The sequence below is a fragment of the Rhamphochromis sp. 'chilingali' genome (genome assembly GCF_963969265.1).
Source record: "Rhamphochromis sp. 'chilingali' genome assembly, chromosome: 9".
NCBI classification, from domain to species: domain Eukaryota; kingdom Metazoa; phylum Chordata; class Actinopteri; order Cichliformes; family Cichlidae; genus Rhamphochromis; species Rhamphochromis sp. 'chilingali'.
Genome location: NC_137936.1, coordinates 20,397,033 through 20,418,737, shown reverse-complemented (window position 1 = coordinate 20,418,737; position 21,705 = coordinate 20,397,033). Strand labels below are relative to the sequence as shown.

The window sequence follows — 21,705 nt, the reverse complement described above, 5'->3', positions numbered from 1 at the left end:
TACCTCTAATTTACCTCTTTCATGTCATGTCTGTCTATTCCTCCACGTACCTGTACCACTGTTAAAGCTGCTATTATTTATTTATGATATTAGAACATATTCTTTTTATTCTTTTGTTGTATGACTGTAGTATGACTGTTTATTTGTCTGTATAAGCCAAGTTCAGCTGTACTTCAAATTTCATTGGAAGACTTTGTATGGAGGACTGCTTCCTTATTGAATTATATCGACAGAAATAAGTGTGCCAGTGGCCAGAGTGTGCCCATTCTCCTCTCTCATTCCTCCCATGATCAATATTAGAAATCAGCATTAGCTCAGAGTACATTAATTAGTAGTATAAGTAGTATAATTCAAATGATTTGATTATTATTATTTGATTCATATTTTGCTTTCCTCCTTCTAAACTGCTTTAATAAAATATCCTGCATTCAAAAAGTCTAAATTGTGGAAGTTCCATTTTTAACCTTTTGTGAAACAGTAAAGGTAAACACTGTGTAAAAATATTGCACCTAGTTAAGGGTTCTTACAGGTTTCTCTAGCCTTAAAACTTAAGAGATCCTTGAGGTCTATTTTCCAGCCGCTTGTGGCAGATGGCTGCCCTCTCTGAGCCTGTTTCTGCTGGAAGTCTCTTCCTGTTAAAATAGTGTTTTTCCTTCCCCCCCCATCACCATCACATCTGATTGTTAGGCTTTTCTCTCTAATATAGTACGGGCATTATCTTACAATAAAAAGCACATTGAGGCAACTGTTGTTGTTATTTTGCGCTATTTTGAGCTGTTGTTGATACCTGCAACATATTGCAGCCCCTGATTAACTAATGAAGAAAGTGAAGTGATAAACAGAAACAAAAATAACAAATATGTTTTTCATAAAACAATTTAATACATGTGTACGAGATATGAATTACACCAAGTTTTTTTTTGAGATAGTGACTATAAATAAAGCAATTTCACTGGAATCCGATTGAGACTTTGATACTATGCTGGATAACTTTGTTTTATTAAGGCAGAAGACAATGGTAAAAACAGTCTGCTTGATGATTACTTCGTACTTGTTAGTGGTTTGTCTGCTTGGTTTGATGATGTAGATGCAGTTTGAAGGCGAATAGAGATAAAATATATTAGATTACTTTTCTATCCTTTTTTCAAGTTAAAGTTGATTATTTATATGTTTGTATAATGACTGAGAAACAGCATACTGACTGGGGTTCCATTTATTCTCGTACATTTTTTGTAAAGTGAGTTGCAGGAATATAATTGTTGCTTTTGTAGATTGTATTAAGTGCAAAATGATGAAAAAGAAGAAGGTAATCTTCAGAAAGCATGATATACTGTAAAAATATAGTTTTTCTCTAGTGAAGGAAGCATTTAAGGCATTTGCACATTCATTCATAAAGGCACATGCGCAGTCTCCCAGCTCTTTGTTCAGTTTTTTCTTGTCTTGCTTGCTGTTCACGTGGGATTAGTGCTGACCAGAAGCCAGGTTCAGGTGACAGGGCTTGCAAAGCATCTTCCCGTCTAAAGGATAACAGCCATGCTCGTTCGGTTCAGGAGACAGTTGGATGGCGCAGACCTGCACACAATATGAAACAACATATTCCTGGTACTGAAATAATATCTGTCTGTGTGTTTGTATCCTTGTGAATGTGTCTGTGTAGTGAAGTGTTTCAGAATCAGAATACTTTATTAATCCCTAGGGAAATGATGACACACAAAACACCAACCTCACATCTGTAGCAGTTCTCATGGTAGGAACGCCCCAGACATTCAACTGTATAGCTGTCGGTACCATCTTCTTGTGGAATGATAAGCTGGTTACAGGCACTACACTTTGGAGCGTATTTCCTTTACAATGTTAGATGAAAAAGAAAAATTGATTACACTTGTAGACAAAGGGGTGGTTTATAATGCAACAAAAGCATTGTAATAACATGTCAAATGAAGTGGAACACAACTGTATATATTGATCCTTTACCTAAACCCTTTAAATAGTTTTTTCCCCTTCATACCTGTAATAGTCTTGAAGGCAGTAAACTTCTCCAACTTCTCCCTGGGCAAAAGCTTGCTCTCCAATTTGCCTCTTACATGTTGTGCAGGTGAAACAAGAAAGATGGTATGCTCGCTCGAGTGCGCGGATTATGTGATCTGTGATAGCCTCTCCACATGCCCAGCAGAGCTCCAAACTGGCCTAAGACATGGAGAAAGATACATCGTTAATTACCTTAAAAATTTACGTTTTAATCTGCTTTTTTTCTTTCTTTTTTTTGCATTGGGTCTGTTTCTGAAAATGTTTGAGGCATCAAACAGTGCAAGTTTACCAAGCTTGGTTGTTTTTATGAAAACATGAACCTGGACATAGATCTAGTTATTTGTCTTCTCTCAGACCCCCCCTGCCCTCATTTTACTCATCACATGTGATAATTTCAAGTGCTTGAGCATTTATTTACATGTTGTAAATATGAAAATCCCATCTGATCTGAATTGTTGGTCCAATTTGGGACTCACGATGAGGGGCCACACAGATATCCGTTTGCATGCTTCATGGCTTTTTTTATTGTTCTCCAGTCTGTTGTAACACATCACGATGACAGATTTATCCAGCATTTTATGGGATTTTATGAAAATCTGGAGCCATTTTTGTTTGAAAGAAACTTTGATTTAATTTGACTTCCACAGACTTCCTGGATTCCCTCTCTTACCCACTGTTCTAAGGGTACAGGTGTATCACCATGCAGGCTCAGTAACTCTGCTGGTTGATTAGAGAATCAGTGGTCTCAAGCTGACTGGAGAGGAAATAGAGCAGGGAAATGGTTGCTTCAGCAATGAAGAACTTGCAAATAATTTGTCTTCACTTATAGTTTTAATGAATGTAGTGGAGAAAGACATTCTACTTGAATGGGGCGGCAGTGTCCAGCAGGTAGAGCAGGCTGTCTACTAACTGTAGGGTGGTGGTGGTTTGATCCCCGGCTCATGATGCATTCATCAGAGTGTGAATGTTAGACAGAGAGCGCTCAGGCTTAGAAAAAAATGTGTGTGTGTGTGTGTGTGAATGGGTGAATGAGGCTTGTAGTATAAAGAGTAGAAAGGTGCTGTATAAGAACCATTTACCAGTCCTGTGAAACATTACATTGAGCTTAAAATATGCATGCACAAATGTAAAAAAAAACAAAAAAAAAAAAAAAAACATGGCTTTGAGCTTTTTTTTTAACCACCTGAGACCCTGTGTCCTCATATGGGGATACATTTTGGGCTTTCTGCACCTTGTACTTCATTCTGCTCAGTATTTCAACACTTCAGAAATGTTCAGAAGTGGTGACATTGCTGTAAAATAAACCAGTTTTTAAAAAATCCTTTCTGTTCAACGGTGACTCATCAGGTCCAGCTAATCTCAAAAAGCTAGAAGAAACAGGAAAATTAAACCCAAAGAAGAGCTCAGGTTTCAGGAGGTTAAAGTTTGCATGTATATTCACAGCTTGGTTAACACGCTGCATTGCGCTACCTGGTAACAGTCTTCGCAGAGCGGGATCCCGGCCTTGTTGTAGTACTGTTTACCAGCCAGGGGAATGTGACAAGATCTACACTGGAAGCAGCCATCATGGTAAGTCCTGTTTAAGGCCTCTATCGCAGGTTCAGAAGGAGTCACTGGCTTTCGACAGAAGCCGCACAGATCTGCATTGTTCACACACACACAGTCAAACCAGGTTATAATAATGTGGCACGCAGAGTGGCAAAATGTATAAAAAGAGATCAGGTTACCTTTGCTCTCTTTGTCTTGGCTGTTTTGGTGGATCCTGTGGATTTGGTCATCTGAGCTTAACCCACTAGATGGTGTTCTTGCTTTCACCTTAAATGTAAAGCGCATTATTAAACTGACAAGTTGAGTTTGGCCTACAGAGGCGAACTGCATAATTTAGCAGCGCTTGATTTTGAACACATGTGGGAGTTGTTTAAAAGTGGCTCTGAATGTGACAGGCGTAAGAAACACCAGAGTCATCCACAGCACATCATCAGGACCAAGCCACACAAACATTTTAATTTCACTGTGGTTTGAAGGTTTGGTTTAAAATGGGTGGTGAATACTATTTTTTTAATACTTCAAACATTTCAATTCTATTGAGTTTAACAGATTATTTCTAACCCTTTTCACCAGTCACATAAAGACCTTACCTTCTTTCGTGTAAAGACCTGCTGGTGATTCAAGGATGAGTTGTTGAGTTTAAGCGTTTTTAAAGGGAAACCTTTCAGCTTTTATTCAGTCAGTAAAATTCTCAGAAACCGGAGAGGAAGAAAGTAATTTAGCAGTCCCCCCCCCCCAAACTGATCTTTGTCTACACAGACATGGAGCAATAAAGTTTTTGTTTATTTACGGGAGCAGTTTGGAAGTTGGTGATTTTGTGAAAGCAAGTGTGCACACTTTTAGTAAGATGGTCATATAAGAGCCCTGTTCTTTATGTTTTGGTGATGGCGCTTTACAGCCACTGTGAAAGGCTTGTGGAAAAGCTGTGGAAAGCTAATCCTTCATTGCAGACAAAATAATTACTCGTGTGTTTAAAATAATTTAAGGCATTTTTTTTTATAGGAAATTTGGCACCACGTTTTCGAAGCTGCAAACTGGAAGATTTTAAATGTCATTTGTTATAGTGACACTGTAAGATAAGTCTGCATACCTCTGGGTTGTAAACTGGCTGCTGGCCTGGGGTCACGGGGTAGGGGAAAGACGCTTGGGCTGGAGGAGGTGGTGGAAGTGCTGATTCTTCAGAGGGCAACTCTCCCGGACATAGAGGCGGTGCATCAGAGGGAGGGGGAGGAGGAGGGAAAAGCTCTGTTTGGCATGAGAACAGTTTTAGATGATTTTGTAGCAGCATAGACAGCTGATTAAAAAAAAAACAGACTAATGACAAATTAGATGAAAAAACTGAATGTTTAATCACATGTACTGATGCGCTGTGCTGACATAGTTTTGGTCTACTTATCCTTTCAGAGTACATGTTTTAAAATCGAGACCCCCATGGCCCTTCACTGATTTTATTCTGGATCACTCATCACTTTAAATTCCCCATGCACTTTGGCCCTCCTGGTTGATACAGCAGTCTGCACAGTGACTTTTTGTTCACTGGTTCAGGTGTTACATGTTTGAGAGAAGATATGTAGGACATACATTTTACCTCAAGTTCAAGCGTATCTGTATAGTGTATATTTCCAGCACCTGATGTCAGTTTGACACTCTTGCTTTAGTAACTCTTGTCTAACGATAAAATATTTGTGTCCTGATGGGAGTTGTCTCTTCCAGGAAAAAACTGTCCTTATCCACGGGGCAGGAGGGTGTAAAACACGGTTTGATGAATCATGGTTTATGGCCTACACGTTCACCTTATGTCATCCCAATTTCATATCTCCATGAGAACCACCATCATAAAAAAAGAAATAGATACAAATAGGGAACATCCTTTAGGAGAATCTGTTGATTCCTTCAGTAGAAGTCAAAGACTTGGAGGATCAATGCCAAGGAGAGCTGCAGCTGTTCTGGGGGCTCATAGTGACTGAAAAGCACATGGGCTCAGTTTCCCAGACATGAATTAAGCCTAGAAACTTTTCTGAGGAGATCCTCATTGATTTTTTTTTCTTTAAGTCTAGGACAAGGCTCAATCCCTGTCTGGGAAACGGGCTGGAAATTTTTTTTGGCTCTTTTAAAAGTCTTTTAGATGTATAAAATCAATATTTTACATTTTGGGATCAGATATTTTGAAATGCAGGTCAGGAAATACATAAATTATCATTCTGATCTGGGGAGGACCCAATAAAGGGCCTTGCAGGGCCATTTTCTAATATTTTGTAGATAGTCTTTTTAACTAAGAGAAAAAAATCAAGTATATAATAAATACCTGATGAACTCCTCTGGTCATTTTTTTCTTGAAGCTGTGTTTTGCCTGGTTCATGTTTGGGGGGATTGTGGCTCTGTGGGCCTGAAACCAGGGCCGAGGACCCCGCATTAGTCAAGCCTTTGATCTTTAGGCCGCCATTAGACTCTGACGGCGGTGACTTGTCCTCTCTGCTGTGCCTGAGGGCAGGTATGCTGTCACCTGGGCTGACTCTTACAGCAGGATGCAGTTTCTCTCTAGCCGGGGCACTGTGGGCTTGAAGGGCGGGCTGCTGCTGTGGGGTCACGGTGGCTCGGTGAGGAGAAGCCAGAGTGATGAAGACAGAAGAAACCACCCTTTTTGGTGGAGCTGCTGATGCCATGAATGTACAAAAGTCTCACGCAGCCTGAAAGGAAGACAGAAGAATAAACTCATGACTGCTTGCGACAGAGAGAAACACAGCATAAACCACAGGCTCAGTTTATAATATCAGGCAACAATAAACTACAAGAACTCATACTGAAGACAAAACAGACATTTATTTCCTATCATGTTGATCTAATTTAATCTAGGTATAGTTGCACAGCTGTATTCACCCGCTTACAGCTCTCATTAACCATAATGAATGGTACTAGAGTCAAAAAGCACAAATGTGAATCATCTGTATGCTGTAAAACCACTCACACCGGCTGTGTCACATACCTGGAAGAAAATGGGCTTTCTCTTTGCTTCTTTCTTCTTTCCCGTTCTGTATCTCCCAAATCTCTGGTTTATTTTCTCTCCTATGAGCTGCCTCAGAGAGAAGACTTTACTCCGGTAGAGAGGGGCTGCTATCTGCAGAAGGCCACTCCTTTTCCTTCTGTACCTCCCTCCGTCAGTTGACCCCTCCTCCTCCTTCTCTGGCTGAATGACAACACCGCCTCCCTCCCGACCGTAAAAGGTGAACAGTTAATCTCGGACAAAGTGCAGTAAAAGACATGACACATTCATCTACTATGAAAACTTGGAAGGCTGCACACACACACACAGACAAGAGTGCATGAACGTAGACACACACCCACACTGAGTTATGCAACATGTGTGCACTCATACCAAAATCACACAGCCTTTTTTTCTTTCTTTTTTTTAACAAATGCAATACACAGTGCCATAAAGTTCCTCGTAAGGTTTTTACCCAGAAGCAAGCAGGCAGGCAGAGACACACACACACCTACACACACACAAGCAAACTCCCAGTTCTTTATCTCTCTGCATGCCAGCAGGATGTGACTGTACCTGCCTTTTCCAGCAAATTTCTATCTCAAACTGCCCTCTTTTTCTCCCCTGTGCAGTTCTCCCTCATTGTTCTGTCAGCTTTATTTTCCCTACCTCCCTGGTTGAGTCTGCCTCCCTTTTTTCTTTTCCCTCTTTCCTTCGTCCCTTCCCCCACAACATTATATCACTTAAGCCCTGACTCTCTATCAGTGTCTCATGGCACTGCTTCCATTTGGGACACAGAGCAGAAAACACTGTCCGATAATAGGTGCTGGACTTCATCGGGAGCTTTTGTGCTCAGCTTTCCAGGACCAGCGGCATTACGGTGCAGTGAATCAGGGCATTGTGCAAGAGGAGATGTTGGTATATTAGGAGAAGGGGGGCAGGGGGAGTACAGAGTGATGTCTATGGGTGCTATGAAGAAGTGCTTTGTTGTGTTTGCTGTTCCCCATCACAGTCAGTCTTAGTAATATCAGATGTGCTGATCAGCAAATATTATGATTACTCTCTTGAGCCAAAGCGTGTCTTGTCCCTCCTAAAAGTCAAACAGGAAGATGGAGCAAGAGACCGAGCGCTGAATAAAACTTTCCTGATTGATATGGGTCAGCCTGGAAGAAGAGAGGGAGAGGGAGGAATGCGCAGAGAGGGTTAACAGGAGATGGCGATGCGGAGAGTGATGGGGGTCTCTGTTGTTCCAGCTCTGTGGAAAGGAATGCTGCAGTGATGTCACGGCTGCAGGAGGGAGCATGCCTACTGATGACACAATCCCCAGACCTCCACGCTCCGCCTTCCAACAGCCCAAATCCTCATTAGACCCTCTGAACCTCCTCGTTGCTTTCAGCAGCTTGACTTTTCAATTTAATCACCAACACCACAGTGTCATTTTTATGTTTATGTGATTTCAAAGGGGTGGATTTTGCAGAACAGCAACAAAAGCTGAAAAGAATGAAAGGAAGTCAAAGGAACAGGAAGAAACATACAGATGGGAAAAAACAATTGCATGCTCACAAATACACTTTACACGCACACTGACTTTGTAAGTGCTAAGGCAGAAAAGTCAAGCTTTTACTCAGTAACGATTACTTTCATTAAATCTAAATGATGTTATGGGAGAGACAAAAAACGAAGCAGGAGACGGCAGCATAATCGGGCTGTTAGTCCTGAAAGATAAAGCTTCAAAACAGCTGATTCCTACAGTATTCACATTAACCCAGTTGGATATAGTTTCCTATCACCACCTCCTATGTGTCTATTTCTTCTCTCTCTCTTTCTGTCCTTCGACAACTCTAGTTTGCAATGTAGGATTGTTTTGTTTCCAGATTTTTAAAAATCACTCCAGATTAACAGAACTCTGATCTGATGTTTGTGTTTGGAGTGCTCGTTTAACTTTCTGAGGCCTAAGTCATAACTGACAGTGATCCTAAACCTATGGAATCAATACGTTGGCCCGAGACTCAGCAAAAGTCTTGGTTCATATTTTGCTTCCAAGGAACTAGAGTTTTATTTTTAGTGGTCTTGAGCAATGTCTCGCCAGGATTTCTGAAAGTATTTTAAAGCTTTTCTTTGGACATTGGCTGCTTTTTCACTCATTTTCAGCCCAATCTTTGTACCTGACCATCTTCACAGGATTTTTTAAAATCTTTAAACCACTGAACCTATTACTCATTCAAATACTGAAAAGCAGTGTTGTGTTTACACATAACAGATAACTTAGCAAAAACAAAATCTTTAGGCACTTGTTTGACAGACATAAAATAGTATTTTTTTGTTTGTTTCTTTGTTTTTATTTCAACCAATAAGGTGATTTTCAAGCGCTATTAGCTGAGCTCTCAGAATATCTCTACACTGTGTGTGGTGTATACTTGAAACATCTAAGGAAACTGGTCAAGTGTCAGGTCTAAAAACTACATTGAGCAGCACTGTATTTCCATGTTTGTTTGCACATTTCAATAAATTGCTGCACCCATTTTCCATTGTCCTAACAAAATCTAAAGAAACAAGATGTGACTCAATAGTTTTGCATGTATATATATTTTTTCAATTGTACTTCAAAGTCTTGGTAATCAGGGGACAAAACTAGCACATTTGTTCTAACTAGCACACACTGAATAGTATTTAAACTAGTTAACCTCACTGGGTTAATGCCCTGATTACAGCCATCCTTTAATGAACACATCACCAGTTTCTCTTCAGTTCATATAACAATAAAATGTAAATAACTGAATATTTTATGAAATAAAATCACAGTAAACTTCACTGAAACACTATTGAATTATAATAAATGAGCTGTAACTAATCAGTACTTCTACAGTTCTCCAAAGTCGTGTGATCAGATAAGTGCCAAAAGCTTCTCTGTTATAGTAGCGAGCACTTTTATTGTTTCAGTCTCTGAACACACCTGGCTCCCATCATTTAAAACACATTATGGGTGGCACAGTGGTGCAGTGGTTACCACTGTTGTCTCTCTTTATGTGGAGCTTACATGTTCTGTGCCTGTGTTGGTTCTCTCTGGATTCTTCCCACAGTCCAAAGACAAGCAAGTAGGTCTCTCTGTGTTATCTTTGTGATAGACTGGCAAGCTGTCCGCCTCTCTCCCCATAAAAGCTGAGACAGACTCCAGCTCCCACACAAGCCTGACTTGGATTAGCGAAAAAAAAAAAGGCTGGACATTAAATACTAAATCAGCTTATTTTTTATATTATTTCTGTTTAATATAAGACCCCAAACAACAAGAAGTCAATTAAAGCCTTTAAGCACAATATTATTTTACAACACAAAGTAATAGTGCATCTTTACAGGTGAGACAGTCAATGATAATCATTGTGGTGGAGTTTGAGTGCACCGTTATCTGCCACGTGATGATGTTTTAATTGTGGTTCCTTTGTGACCGGAGCACTCGTCACGTGTGCTCAAGCTTGATTCCTCTTTTTCTTCCTGAAAAGGAAACATGCGAATTCAACCTCCTGTCGTGTTATTTTCACAACTACAGCAACTAAAACATAACGAGGCAAAGACCAGACCTTCAGCAAAGCCTGCAGAAGATCCCAAGAAGGCAACAGACAGACTGCTTCTCCCAGAAACGCGATGAGGATTTGAAACACATCAGACCAGTATCCCATTGCAAGCATGAGGACGAGCAAGGCTCCCAGCCGCATAACTACAGAGTGTAGGAGGGCCGCTGTGCCTGTCTGCCGATGCTCATCCTCTGCAAGTACAGACAGAAAAGTTACACAATGATCCCAAAAAGCCTTGGCTTTGTGCTTACTGATTTTATAGGCTGTGTTTTTGCCATCAATTCTAAGTTTTTAATTCATATATGTTGCTTTTTACATTTATAGGGCTTCATTTCATCGCTTATGGTCTACTTTTATTTCTTAAATCCATATAATATTATTTAAATCTATTTAAATATTTTTATTATTACTTAACACTGCGTGGGTACTTTCCTCTCTGAGGATTAATTAAGTTCCACTCTCAGCAGCACTGACCATCACCTTGAATATACACGAGCAACATAATGTAACAGAGCGTCAGCAGAGTCCAGAACTTCATAGCATCCTTCTGGGACAGGAAGTGGTCATAAATCGTAGCGGTGGAAGCAACACTTGCTACAGCAAAAGCCAAGACAACCGCTCTTTGCAGTGAAGCCAGTATGGTGTGTCCGGAGGTTAGAAGAGTGATGCACTTCCCACAGTACTGTTTAGTGCTGTGCAGCGGGTAGAGTCTGGCCACATGGATCCACAGACTGTGGCTCAAGCTTGCCAGTTTCCAGCTGAGAGCAGCTGCCAGAAATAAGCTGAGGGAGCTGTGTGGAGCCCCCTGTTGGAGGAAGATCAGAGTGCCGGTGAGGCTACAACCCAGGGAGAACTGGCTCTGGATTAGGATCATGTCTAGACCTCTGCCACTGGCATCCTGCGTTAAGAGACGTGGATTAGAAATGTGTAATGAAAGAACACTCTAAAGCAGATACATAAAAGCATAAAACAATGCATAAATATAGCTGCAGTATTTGTTAAGGAGGAGCTCACCAGTCCAGCTGACGCCCAGGTAGAAACAGCCCTGAGGGAAAACTCCAGCACTATCAGGGAGAAAACCCTCGAGCCCATCAGAGAGAGGAGGACAGTCAGAATCCAGAACTGGAGGGATGATCTCCAGTTCCCTCTCAGAGACGTGCCCAGTGAGGATGACCTGGGTTTGCTTCCATTTCCAGAGTCAGAATCACTGTGTGCAGACAAAATAGAATAACTCCAACGCTCTTGAAAATCAAGCTATGCTTTCCCTTTTTCCTCTCAAAGGGTGAACTCACTTGGAATTTTGAACAAAATTGTAGACTCTCAGCAGGTTGTACAGCACTGATATTCCACATGCACCTACGAGCCCTTTAAAAAAACACAACCAAAAATAAGCCAGTAAAGAGGAGACATGACATTGAAAAGTGCTGAGAATTTAACCATAATCAGAGAAAACTTGTTATCAGACCTTGAAGAAAGCAATCAAATGGTTTTGAATCAAAAGGTGTCCATCCAGTGGTTCCCAGGATCAAGGGGAGAAACATCTTTATGGTGTTCTTGTAACGTTTCAGCAATAACACTCAAAGTGGTGCTACAAATTAGTGACTTTGCCCTTATTTCTTCGAGCTGATCAGGTTTTAGTAAGCTCCATCCACCCAAAGGTACAAAGGTGAAACGTGATATGGCTACAGCTTTTAGTCAAATCAATTCTTGATGAAAGGGGTTTCAAATCCTCTCAAGAAGAAACCTTTAACCCCAGTCAATTAAATCATTTCAAAGAAACAGAAAACACCACAGATTACAATGGTTTTAAAGCAGTGTATTCAAAAGATTCACCACCTATCCAGAGAACAAAAACAAACCAGACAGGTTTCTTACAAAAAATCTTTATTAGGACTATTCATTGCTTTTAAAGTTTTAAGTACCAGTAGGTTAAATTTCTGCACATAAAAAATTGAAATTACAAATGTCATTCTTGGCTTTAGTTACATAAGTTCAAGTCAGTGAATTTAAAAAAAGAAAATCCCATCAGGTTGTTTTTTTTAAATACAACAGACAAGGCATCTAGACAGTGTAATAAACATGGCAAACAATTGTTTGCTTTAATGATGATGACTTGTTCTTCAAGTTGACCACATTCACACACTGATGAGTTAACAAGCAAATTCCTGCGAGACTTAAGCTTGAGGTATAAAAAAAACCCTAATCAAAAAATGTATACACTCGAGACATATTTTTAGAGAAAGATGTCTTCCAGTATGTGCGTAACATGCCAGTCTTGATTAAGTGCTTCAAGTGTTCATTTTCTGTGCTAGATGGGAGAGAAAAGCTTGCACTTAAAGTGTAAATAGTTTGACATTTTGTTCATGTTTCTTTCTGGAAAAGAGTAAGATCAGATGTTTGATATGGCACCCAGTGTCCGTTGGTTAAATATAAAGCCACAGCCAGCAGGCATGTGCTTAGCTTAGCATAAAGACTAAAAATGAAAGGCAACAGCTAGCTTGTCAGAGCTACCAGCAGCTATCAGTACCTCTAAAGTTTACCAGCATTTTATATCTGTGTGTTTAATAAAAACTGTTGAAACAACAGTTTGTTATTTTATATGCAATTATTATGCTTCTAAGGAGTTACCATTAACTATTTTATTAACTTTGCCCAGAGCTAAACTAGCTTTTTTTATGCTAAGATAAGTTAACCAGATGCTAGCTTCATATTAACCATAAAAACGTCCATGAACCATCTCATTTCACTCTCGGAAAGAAAAGTAAATAAGTTTACTTCCCAAAATGTCACACAGTTGCTTTAAATTCAGTGCTTCATTAACTGAGAGAGCACTCTAACAGCTGTAGCAGAGCCCAGTTGTGCTTTCAGTGTGCAAGTATGGGTGCTTCAGCTCTACTTATCCTTCACTGCTTGTTGCCTCATCAGATCCCAGAACAGCATGCTTAGCACCGTGTGCGGGGCCAGTCGCAGGAACACGGGGCCCATGCCTTTATACAAACCCAGCAGGCCCTCCGCTCTGCACACCTTCAGCATGCAGTCTGAAAATCCATGATACAGACGACCCTACAAAACAGATGTAAAAAACACAGCAAGTCTTTCGTGAACTGAAATAAGCTGAGTTCCTTTATAGTCACTCTACACAACACAATAAGATTCAAAGGCAGTTTCTCCTTAAATACATACCTAATATGAGAAAAAGATGAAATAATATATCTATAAAAATATATAAATTAGATGATAAAGGTCAATACAAATATATAATATAGATGAAATGATTTCATATTGCTTTTTTTAATGACGGTATGCTTTTTTTTTTAGATTGTGAAACTAATGAAAATGAGGACAACTGTGTTGAAGACAGACTCACCTTACGCAACTCATCCACCGGCTGGTTGTAGAGCCGAGTACTAATGACATCAAATGGTGTCATGGTAATGGCCACAGCAACTCCACTGACTGCAGCTGCCATCAAGACTGCGAGCCAGCTGTTTGGACTGAACCACTGAAAGGACACAAAGAAAGATGATCCGACTTTCAACGCATGGCAGCAGCTTGGTCACATATGACATAAAACCTTCGGCTCTTTAGATAACATTACCTGAGAATGTGACACCCATTCCTTAGCTGAGGTGAAGGTTGCCAGCTGGGCAGCTGATCCCACCATGACTCTAGGCACAGCCCCATTCACACCCCTCCAAAGACCAATTAAACCTTCTTTTCGATAGATGGTAACAAAGGCATCAGACACTCCCTGAAATAGAAGAAAACAAAGGCACTGGTGAGTAGAGGCTACAGATAATAACACTCAAAACCAGGTAACACTTTATAACACGGCTTGCAACTAAGGGTGTAATTCCCCTGTAATTAAATGGGATTTAAATTGCATTTAATTGCATTTACCTACAAATATTCAAAGGTAGGTACACTAGAATAAGAGGGTAACAAGTCAGGTTTTTACAGGAAAAAAAGAAATAATTATTCTGTAAGTTTATTCTTTATTTAAAATCTCTTTTTGTCACGGTTCTGGGTCTTTCTGACCCAGCTTTTTGAGTTCTTGTGTTTTTTCTTGGTCCTTTGTTGTACTGTCTTTGTTATTTCCCTAGGTTTCAGTTATGGTTATCATGAGTTTAGTTCTTAAGTTTAGTAATATGGCTTCACTGTGTTCCATGATGTCTACTGTGCCTTTCTGTACCATGTTTCAGGTTCCAATGTTCTGTCTCCCCAGTCCCTGTTAAGTTTACATGTCTGGAGTTCAGTCAGTGTGTTTCCTGTTTTACTTTGAAGGTCCGTGTCTCATGTCAGTGTTTCTAGTTTTGCTTCCCTTGTCTCGTCCAGCCTGATTACTCCCAGCTGTGCTCTCCTTCTGTGTCTCATTCCCTCGTTATCCCTCAGTGTATTTAAGCCCTGTGTTTCGCTTTGTCAGTGGTGTAGTCTCCCTCATGGCTGTGTGGCCATGTCCCAGTTTAGTTTTTGTGACATTCTGCAATAAAGCAGCTTTTTGAGTTTAATTCCTGTGTGGTAAGTTTTGCGTTTGGGTCCTTCTCCTGCCTGCACACAGCCAAAACATGACACTTTTACTAAAATTTGTGAACAAGAATTTGCGAAAATGAATACCTTAGTAAAAGTATTTGTCTAAAGCCAGAAATAAAGGTAATAATATTCAGGCAAAACATTCAGGCAGCCTGAAGTAACTTCATGCAACCCATTTAAATTTGCCTTGAATACATTAAGTCAGACCATCACTTTCTGTTTTTGTTAATTCTGCAGCTGATTTCAGGAGGAATTAGCTGCACATTTGAACATACACATGTATGTATGGAGCTGTATTTATTAACCTTTGATAATGCATTCATTTTGGCACTGTTTTTGATACGCTTTTCAGTTGGAGCCTGATCAATCCTGGCATTGCCAACTTAGAATACAGGACATGCCACTGATAGCTGAACCTGGCCATTCAGTATATTCAGGTGACCTCATTCTTTGGGCACATATCACTGGTGTAGACTTGACCAGCTGAAGCATCTGCAGATTATAACACTGCCCCTGCAGGTTCTTGCAGCAGGCCCTGAGCAGGCATGATGGGTGCATCACTTCATCTGCCTCTCTTCTTACGTTGATGGAGACATCACTGGGGAAGAGGATAAATCTGGACTATTTAGACCACACGATCTGTTTCTATTGTTCCTGCCTTTTTTCCCCTGAGAGCACTCTTAGCACTTTTAATTTTAATTTTTATGTTTATTTAAGCATTGTCTGACAGTATGTTTGCACAAAATACCGCAGCAATTTCCTAATGTTGTAAACCTGCTCAACATTTGGCAATAAAACCCTTTCTGATTCTGATAAGCCTTAAAAAGATTCAGCGATTTGTTTTTAGTCCACCGAGTTTGCTTCACATCATGTGTGTTTGCAAATGTACTTTCAGTGTTAGACATATCCATGACTTGTGCTGATGACTTTTTTTATGATCTGATTTTACCAGATGTTTAAAGGATCTCCAATCACGATCACTTTTTTCCAACCACATTTCTTCCTTTTTTGATGATTCATCACTATCCTCCCAGGTCCTTTCAGCCCCTTTACAGCCTGAACCAGGAAATAACTGCCTGAAATTGCATGGGTTTTTTTTTTTCTTTTTCTTTTTTGAAAATTGAGTGTTTAATGAACCTTCTGAATAATAATAAAAAAATTAATATCAATTAGCATATTTTAGTTTTAATTTGCTAGCTCTGGCATTTCGGACAGCTTTTATCCAGGTTTTGGTAGTTTCAGTAATCACCTTAGTTGTCTTTGCTTGATGAAGGCAAATAATTTAACCCATCTTTTCCACAACCACATGATGCGTCTTCTGATATGGTTGTTTGAGAAATGAGAAGCAGCTCACTACATCAGTTAGGTTTAAATAACCTGTATCCAGCTTAGCCATATTAATTATTGCAGTAAATATCCAGTGGAAGGCTCTTATTGGTTTGCTTAAGTAAATATAGGTGGAGCCTTTTTCTTTTGGCCGGGCAGATTATATGATCTGATGGTTAAAGGGCAGACACGTACTGTTTAAACACCATGCGTCTGCAGTTTTACTGTGCTTCTCTATAATTTAACTTATACTTTTAGTTTTATACTCTCACCACACTGCATTTTAGAGAAAATATTAAATACATGTCAAATACAAGTTGTATCCATTTTTTGTTGAAAACACAGGTACATAATGTTATTGATACGCAGTGCTTATAATGACCATTTTCTCCTCAGGTGCCAACAATTAACGTTTTCATTATCAGCTTTCTATCTTGGTATGTCATATTAATGGGAGTGTTATGGGCTTCAAATTTTAATTACCAAATGAACACCTGATAAAAAAAAAAAGCACAATTATTATACTATAGCACATAGTTTACACCATCCTGGCCAGTTATTGTACTTTAATACACCTGTACTGACATCTTTAAACATTGAAACAGCTGGTAAGATATTCTTGTGTTTTATGTGAAATGTGTCCGTCTTACCAGGTGGTTATGCTGGTGACCTACTGCAATGGCTGCCACAGTCTGAGCCTGCAGATGGGTTTTCACCTATGAAGAAAACACAGCAAGCACGTTTTAAAATGCATTCAGGCTTATGGTTAGTGTTCAGCAGCGAGTTTCACTTAATGCTTTGCTGAAACAGAGTTCAAAGTGCACAGAGCACCAGACTTGTCACCAAGTCATTTGTTAGAATGAGTTGTGTGAGGATACCCGATAACCCTGCTAATATTCACAGGAAGGAGTTACACAACGTGCAGATCGTCAGGAGCTGGTCAAATACAGGATTCGGTGATTCATTCGCACTTTCCTTGAAAAGGAAGTTTTTTTTCTTCTTGTGAAATCATGATACATTTCATGTAAAACAAAAACGCCTAAATAAAAAAGGAGAAGAAGCTTCATCGTTTCCTTCTTGATATCAGATATGGTGTCAGTAAAATAACCTTTACTGCCTGCCGGCAGCACACAGAAGGACCCACAACATACTGTATAGGTTTGGCAGCAGCAGGCGGAAAGAAAAACATTCAGGATATATTTAGTGACCGTGATATAAATACGTCATCAGACAGTATCGTCTTTCCATGACCGTCCAGAAAGCTTAAATGGACTTGGATGTATTGACTGGCAGCTGAGGCAGAAAAACAACAAAAAGAGTGGTACAGTTGTAGAAATGCAGAGGACATAAATCGAGTGATGGTGAAGTTTGACACTGGTGTGAAAGTGATGTTTTTTGGAGAGCATGTAGACGGACTGCTAAGAAAATGCACACTCTGATTTAAACTGGAGATCATACTGCGTTTTGAAGACTTTCTAAATGACCTAGATCTATGATCTATGAACATCTACGTGATCAAGCAAACACTGGGCAAAAACAGCTTGAAGACCTTTGAGGTGTCTTTGAAAATGGTCTGGGGTCTCTTTCTTTGCCCTTCAGTTCAAATGCAGACAGTTGGGTCTGTATTTTAGTTTTTCTTTTCTTTCAAGTTCATTTCATTTTACTGTCCTTTCATTAAGCCACTGAAATTTATTTTCCCCTCTTTAACTTTCCATTTAGTCAAGTTAGTCTGAAAGCGTTGCTGGTCTCTCACTAACCAGATTCCACCACATGATTTCAGGGGAATTTCCAAAGTTAGTCTTTTTGGAACACAATTCCCTAGTTGTATAATTATTCTGCTGCAGACGTTCAGGAAGGAAACAAAGGGTGGAGGGTGGGGGCAGATTTTATACTGGAAATACTGGAAAAACAATTCTTTGGAAGAATTTCACATCATTTCAAATGCAAGCTCCTAGAATTTTCTTCGAATAAACAATTTTTACAGCAACTGAAAATTGCTCCAATATAGACTTACTAGCCACTTCAAGTACACCTTGCTACTACTGGGCTGCAAACCTGTTTTGCCTTCTGAAGTGTCTTCATTCTTGCTTCTTGCACTGCAGGAAGCAGGCATAAGAACATGTCTACAATGTGGTCATAAAGGGATGGACAAGAGAAGCAACAACATGCAGGCAGGCTGTGGTGTTTAAATGATGCCCCGTTGGTATATCCTCCACACTGTTACATCACCACCAGGTAGGATGAATCCACGCTTTCGTGTTGTTTGCATTAAATTCTGACCCTACCATCTGAACATTGCAGCAGAAATGCAGTCTCAAAGACAAGGCAATGTTTTTTCAGTCTTCTGTGATTCAGTTTTGATAAACTTGTGTGAATTGTATCCCCAGAGATGCTCTTGTGCATATTTTGGGTTTAAAAGGTGGTTATTTGAGCTATTGTTGCCTTCCTTTCAGCTGAAACCGGTCTCCATTTTCACACAGAGAACTACAGCTCACTGGATATTTCTTTTTCAGACCATTCATTTTAAAGTCAAAAGATGGCTATGTGGGAAAATCCCAACAGATCAGCAGTACTCAGACCAGCTCGTCTGACACCAATAACAACATTCAAAGTCATGTAAATCACTTTTCTTCCCAATGCTGAGGATCAGTTTGAACTTCACTCGGTCATCTGAACCACATCTACACCTACAGACCATGATGTATTTGAATGTTGAATGTGACTATTCCTTTAATGTATAAATATCCTGTTGCGTAATTAGGAAGTGAGCACAAAGGATGGGAGTTCACTTTTGTCTCTTCTTTTTTAAATCTATGGGCGAGTAGATGGTAAATATTTGTCTCTCTCCCTCTCTCCCCATATATGTAATTTAAAATTATTACATACATTTGCAATGTATGTGATTCTGTTCGTTTTTTGTTTGTTTTGTTTTTGTGCTAATAATGAATAAGAACTGTTGAATATCAAAAAAAGAGAGAAATATCCTGTTGTAACATATTACTCGTGTTTATGGAAAATCCTTTGTGTTACACTGTGATACAAGTTTAGAAGTGTGTTGATGTTTTTTTGCTGCGGATCACAGTTTAACAATGAGTGACCTAGTTAGTTCCTGAGAGTTTGTCATCCAGGCCACACATCTAGTGGGAGATCTAATGCTTCTGTTACTTCTGCTTTAACGTGATTAGAACACACTGTTTTCAGTCACTTTGAATAAAAAGACCTTTCTGGAAAAAATATCAGAGGACTGAATAAAAAGGATTTAAGAAAGTGCCACACATGAAGCAAACATGATTGTTTCTTCTCTTAATTCTCTCATATTTGGCGTCAGATGCCCAGACCACCTCAGCATTGGATAGATGGATTTGGCCTTTTCTTTTCATATGTTGAGACTGTACAGATTTGTCTTAAAAAATCATTAATGCAAAAGATCCTAAAAAGTCAATTCATTTACATTAATACATATTGTAATGGGGATGCTCACAGGTAGACACTTCATTTGAATTAAAAGAGTCACAAAAAAAACTTAACCAAAACAAAGCAGATATTTTAAATTAATTTTAATGATGCACAAAAGCCAAATCAGTGGCAGACCACTAAAGGAGTTTATCTCTATGGAGCTTCATGTTTTATTGAGATACCTTCCTCTGGAAACAATGACTATAGAAGAAACTATAAAAAGGAGAAACTTTAATAAACTTACCAGATAGGCAGGAGAAGCTATGAAGGCACCCAGAGCTCCAGCACCTGCCCCTGACAGCAGACTCCCCCCATGGAAAGAAGTGATCCCCAGAGCTTCACAGTAGGAGTACGAGCCCAGCCTCACACCGTTCATCACACCCTGGTAGATGAGCCCAGCTGAGAGCCCCTTCTGCAGGCCCCGTAGCCCATCCGTGCGGCCCACCACCCAGAGCGCCTGCAAGACCCCGCGGTAGTGTCTCTGGTAGGATCCCCGAGCACAAAGCTCCCCCTGTAGCTGCAGACGGGTTTTCACCACCTCCAGAGGATTGGTGAACACACAGGCTGCGCAGCAGGCAAGAGCGCCCAGGGCGAAGTCTAGTGGAGGCCAGACTGCAGGAGGCGGCGGCAAGGGGCCAAAGACCCCACAGGGGACCGTCAACACGGTGGGTGAAATCCTCTGGGAAGGCTGTGGAGCAAACACAGACTCTTCGGGCGAAGTGTTCAGCAGCTGAGTGCTACTCATCGCTGAGAAGTGATCTTCACAGTTTGCCTTAACAGTACTCATGATGGCTTTCCTCCCCTTGCCTCAGTGTGATAGGAGCAGGGAAAGTACTTGGTAGAGTACAGTAAAGTCAAAGACAGAAGCTACCGACTCCTGCGATTACTCATTTAACATCTGCTTTACACGTTCGTCCTGTGACTCGCAGGCTCACAGTGTCCTCCTGGACTCACTTTCATTAACTTTCTTCACTGTCATTCTGTTCTAATGAGGCACCATCTGCAAGAGATCATGCAAACATTTTAAGCAAGCTTCAGGTATGACACCCAAATCCAGCCTTGCAAGTCAGGAGAGTGACTCTCCTTTTTTTCCAGGAAAGAAAAAGCTGTCAGATATATTTAGGTTCCTCCTTGCAGGACAAACATTGTAAAAGCCTCTCTCTTGTTCTTTGACTCTGGGAGCTTTCGGCACACTGAAGTTCATTCATTCAATACTACAACTGACCCAGAAACAGATTTAAGAGTAAACACACCAGATAATCTGACATTCATAAAACATACAAGCACACAAAAATGCTCAGAACAAGTATCAGAGACAGCCACGTGGAAATATAAAACTTTTCTGAGAGTCTTTTTCTGTGGTTATAAAAATCTTAGTTGATAATGACACTCACAGTTTTCATTGATCCCGTGCAGTTCCATTCTCCCTCTCTGCTCCATTCTTGTAAACATGTGTCTCAGCACATTCATTGTCACAGTCCCCTCCTTCTGATTCTGGTCAGAGCCAATAACGTTTCAGGCCTTTGTGCCACCTCACCATTTCCCTGAGTGCGCACGAATGGGTTGGCTGTGCTGTGAAACTGCCCCTGCTCTGGTCCTATAGGAGCTCTCTGGGTAAAAGGTTATTGTTGGTCAGAGAGAGGGAGAGCTGAAGCGTCTGAGGCCCGGGAGAGCAAATGCTGTGTGTGAGCTATCAAAACAAGGTTAAGCTGCTAAAGCCCACATGGATAATCTTGGAAGCAAAACAAAGGGACATATGCACTGCTTTTACTTTTGCGCTTCTTCCATCTTATATTTATCTTTTTATTTGTTTTAGAAAGTTTTTCAGTATTCAGATTTATTCAGTAGAGGAAAACTGATGTGGTTGATCGCTTTAAAATTGACGAACCCTCTGAAAAAGAAAAGAAAATGAGCCATAAGTGCTAATTGGAGAAAGTTTTAAATCAATTATCTGCCGACTTTTTTGTGCTGTATGACAAAAACTCAGCCACTAGAGGCCGACTTTTTGTAAAGTTCAGATCAGACACCTGAGGTGGATCCAAGTTCCCTGTTCATCTTAATGAACCACCTGCCACCTTTAGTAATTTTTGGACCTTTTGTTTACATTAGTTTATGTAGCAGTCAGAGAGCAGCAGGCTTCTTCTTATAAAGGCTAAGAAGGGCCAACATTTAGAGGTTGTGATATCAGAATCAGAATACTTTATTGATCCCTGGGGGAAATTATTTTTTTGTTACAGTGCTCCATTATAAACAAACATTAACAAGACA

At 40.1% G+C, this 21,705-nt stretch overlaps 3 protein-coding genes across 5 annotated transcripts; all 3 read right to left on the bottom strand.

Annotated features, from left to right (window-relative positions):
* Positions 1–1,197: 1,197 nt before the first annotated feature.
* On the bottom strand, positions 1,198–6,774 carry fblim1 (filamin binding LIM protein 1). The gene is made up of 8 exons (XM_080892579.1): positions 6,560–6,774; positions 5,882–6,263; positions 4,667–4,821; positions 3,756–3,843; positions 3,499–3,668; positions 2,009–2,187; positions 1,724–1,844; positions 1,198–1,572 (listed from the first exon to the last, which is right to left on the bottom strand). The coding sequence occupies exons 2-8, from the start codon at positions 6,237–6,239 to the stop codon at positions 1,462–1,464; spliced, it is 1,182 nt and encodes a 393-aa protein (XP_080748705.1). The 5' UTR covers positions 6,240–6,263; positions 6,560–6,774; the 3' UTR covers positions 1,198–1,461.
* A 3,007-nt stretch (positions 6,775–9,781) lies between these two features.
* LOC308403424 (transmembrane protein 82-like) lies at positions 9,782–11,865 on the bottom strand. 3 transcript variants are annotated; one of them, XM_080892826.1, is made up of 6 exons: positions 11,591–11,865; positions 11,418–11,490; positions 11,140–11,332; positions 10,600–11,023; positions 10,132–10,316; positions 9,787–10,045 (listed from the first exon to the last, which is right to left on the bottom strand). In XM_080892826.1, the coding sequence occupies exons 1-6, from the start codon at positions 11,664–11,666 to the stop codon at positions 9,956–9,958; spliced, it is 1,041 nt and encodes a 346-aa protein (XP_080748952.1). In that variant the 5' UTR covers positions 11,667–11,865; the 3' UTR covers positions 9,787–9,955. The 3 variants fall into 3 exon arrangements, with proteins under 3 accessions (XP_080748950.1, XP_080748951.1, XP_080748952.1); XM_080892824.1 differs by having other exon boundaries at positions 9,782–10,316; XM_080892825.1 differs by having other exon boundaries at positions 9,785–10,316; positions 10,606–11,023.
* Positions 11,866–12,036: 171 nt separating this feature from the next.
* On the bottom strand, positions 12,037–20,920 carry slc25a34 (solute carrier family 25 member 34). Its single transcript, XM_080892823.1, has 6 exons — positions 20,832–20,920; positions 19,682–20,437; positions 16,632–16,697; positions 13,724–13,876; positions 13,493–13,627; positions 12,037–13,188 (listed from the first exon to the last, which is right to left on the bottom strand). Exons 2-6 carry the CDS (start codon positions 20,222–20,224, stop codon positions 13,018–13,020), a joined length of 1,068 nt encoding a protein of 355 aa, XP_080748949.1. The 5' UTR covers positions 20,225–20,437; positions 20,832–20,920; the 3' UTR covers positions 12,037–13,017.
* Positions 20,921–21,705: the final 785 nt, after the last annotated feature.

What these genes read in the sequence shown, in the direction of transcription:
- fblim1 (XM_080892579.1), bottom strand. Translation starts at nt 6,239, where the DNA reads ATGGCATCAGCAGCTCCACCAAAAAGGGTGGTTTCTTCTGTCTTCATC. An exon ending in TGACCAGAGGAGTTCATCAG is followed by an intron (nt 4,822 to 5,881) that starts GTATTTATTATA and finishes CATGCCAAACAG; the next exon opens with AGCTTTTCCCTCCTCCTCCC. An exon ending in AGAACTGCTACAGATGTGAG is followed by an intron (nt 1,573 to 1,723) that starts GTTGGTGTTTTG and finishes TATTGTGTGCAG; the next exon opens with GTCTGCGCCATCCAACTGTC.
- LOC308403424 (XM_080892824.1), bottom strand. Translation starts at nt 11,666, where the DNA reads ATGTTTCTCCCCTTGATCCTGGGAACCACTGGATGGACACCTTTTGAT. An exon ending in ATTTGATTGCTTTCTTCAAG is followed by an intron (nt 11,491 to 11,590) that starts GTCTGATAACAA and finishes GTTTTTTTAAAG; the next exon opens with GGCTCGTAGGTGCATGTGGA. An exon ending in CGTGTATATTCAAGGTGATG is followed by an intron (nt 10,317 to 10,599) that starts GTCAGTGCTGCT and finishes CTGTACTTGCAG; the next exon opens with AGGATGAGCATCGGCAGACA.
- slc25a34 (XM_080892823.1), bottom strand. Translation starts at nt 20,224, where the DNA reads ATGAGTACTGTTAAGGCAAACTGTGAAGATCACTTCTCAGCGATGAGT. An exon ending in GTCACCAGCATAACCACCTG is followed by an intron (nt 13,877 to 16,631) that starts GTAAGACGGACA and finishes CTTCTATTTCAG; the next exon opens with GGAGTGTCTGATGCCTTTGT. An exon ending in AATGGGTGTCACATTCTCAG is followed by an intron (nt 13,628 to 13,723) that starts GTAATGTTATCT and finishes GTGTCCTTTCAG; the next exon opens with TGGTTCAGTCCAAACAGCTG.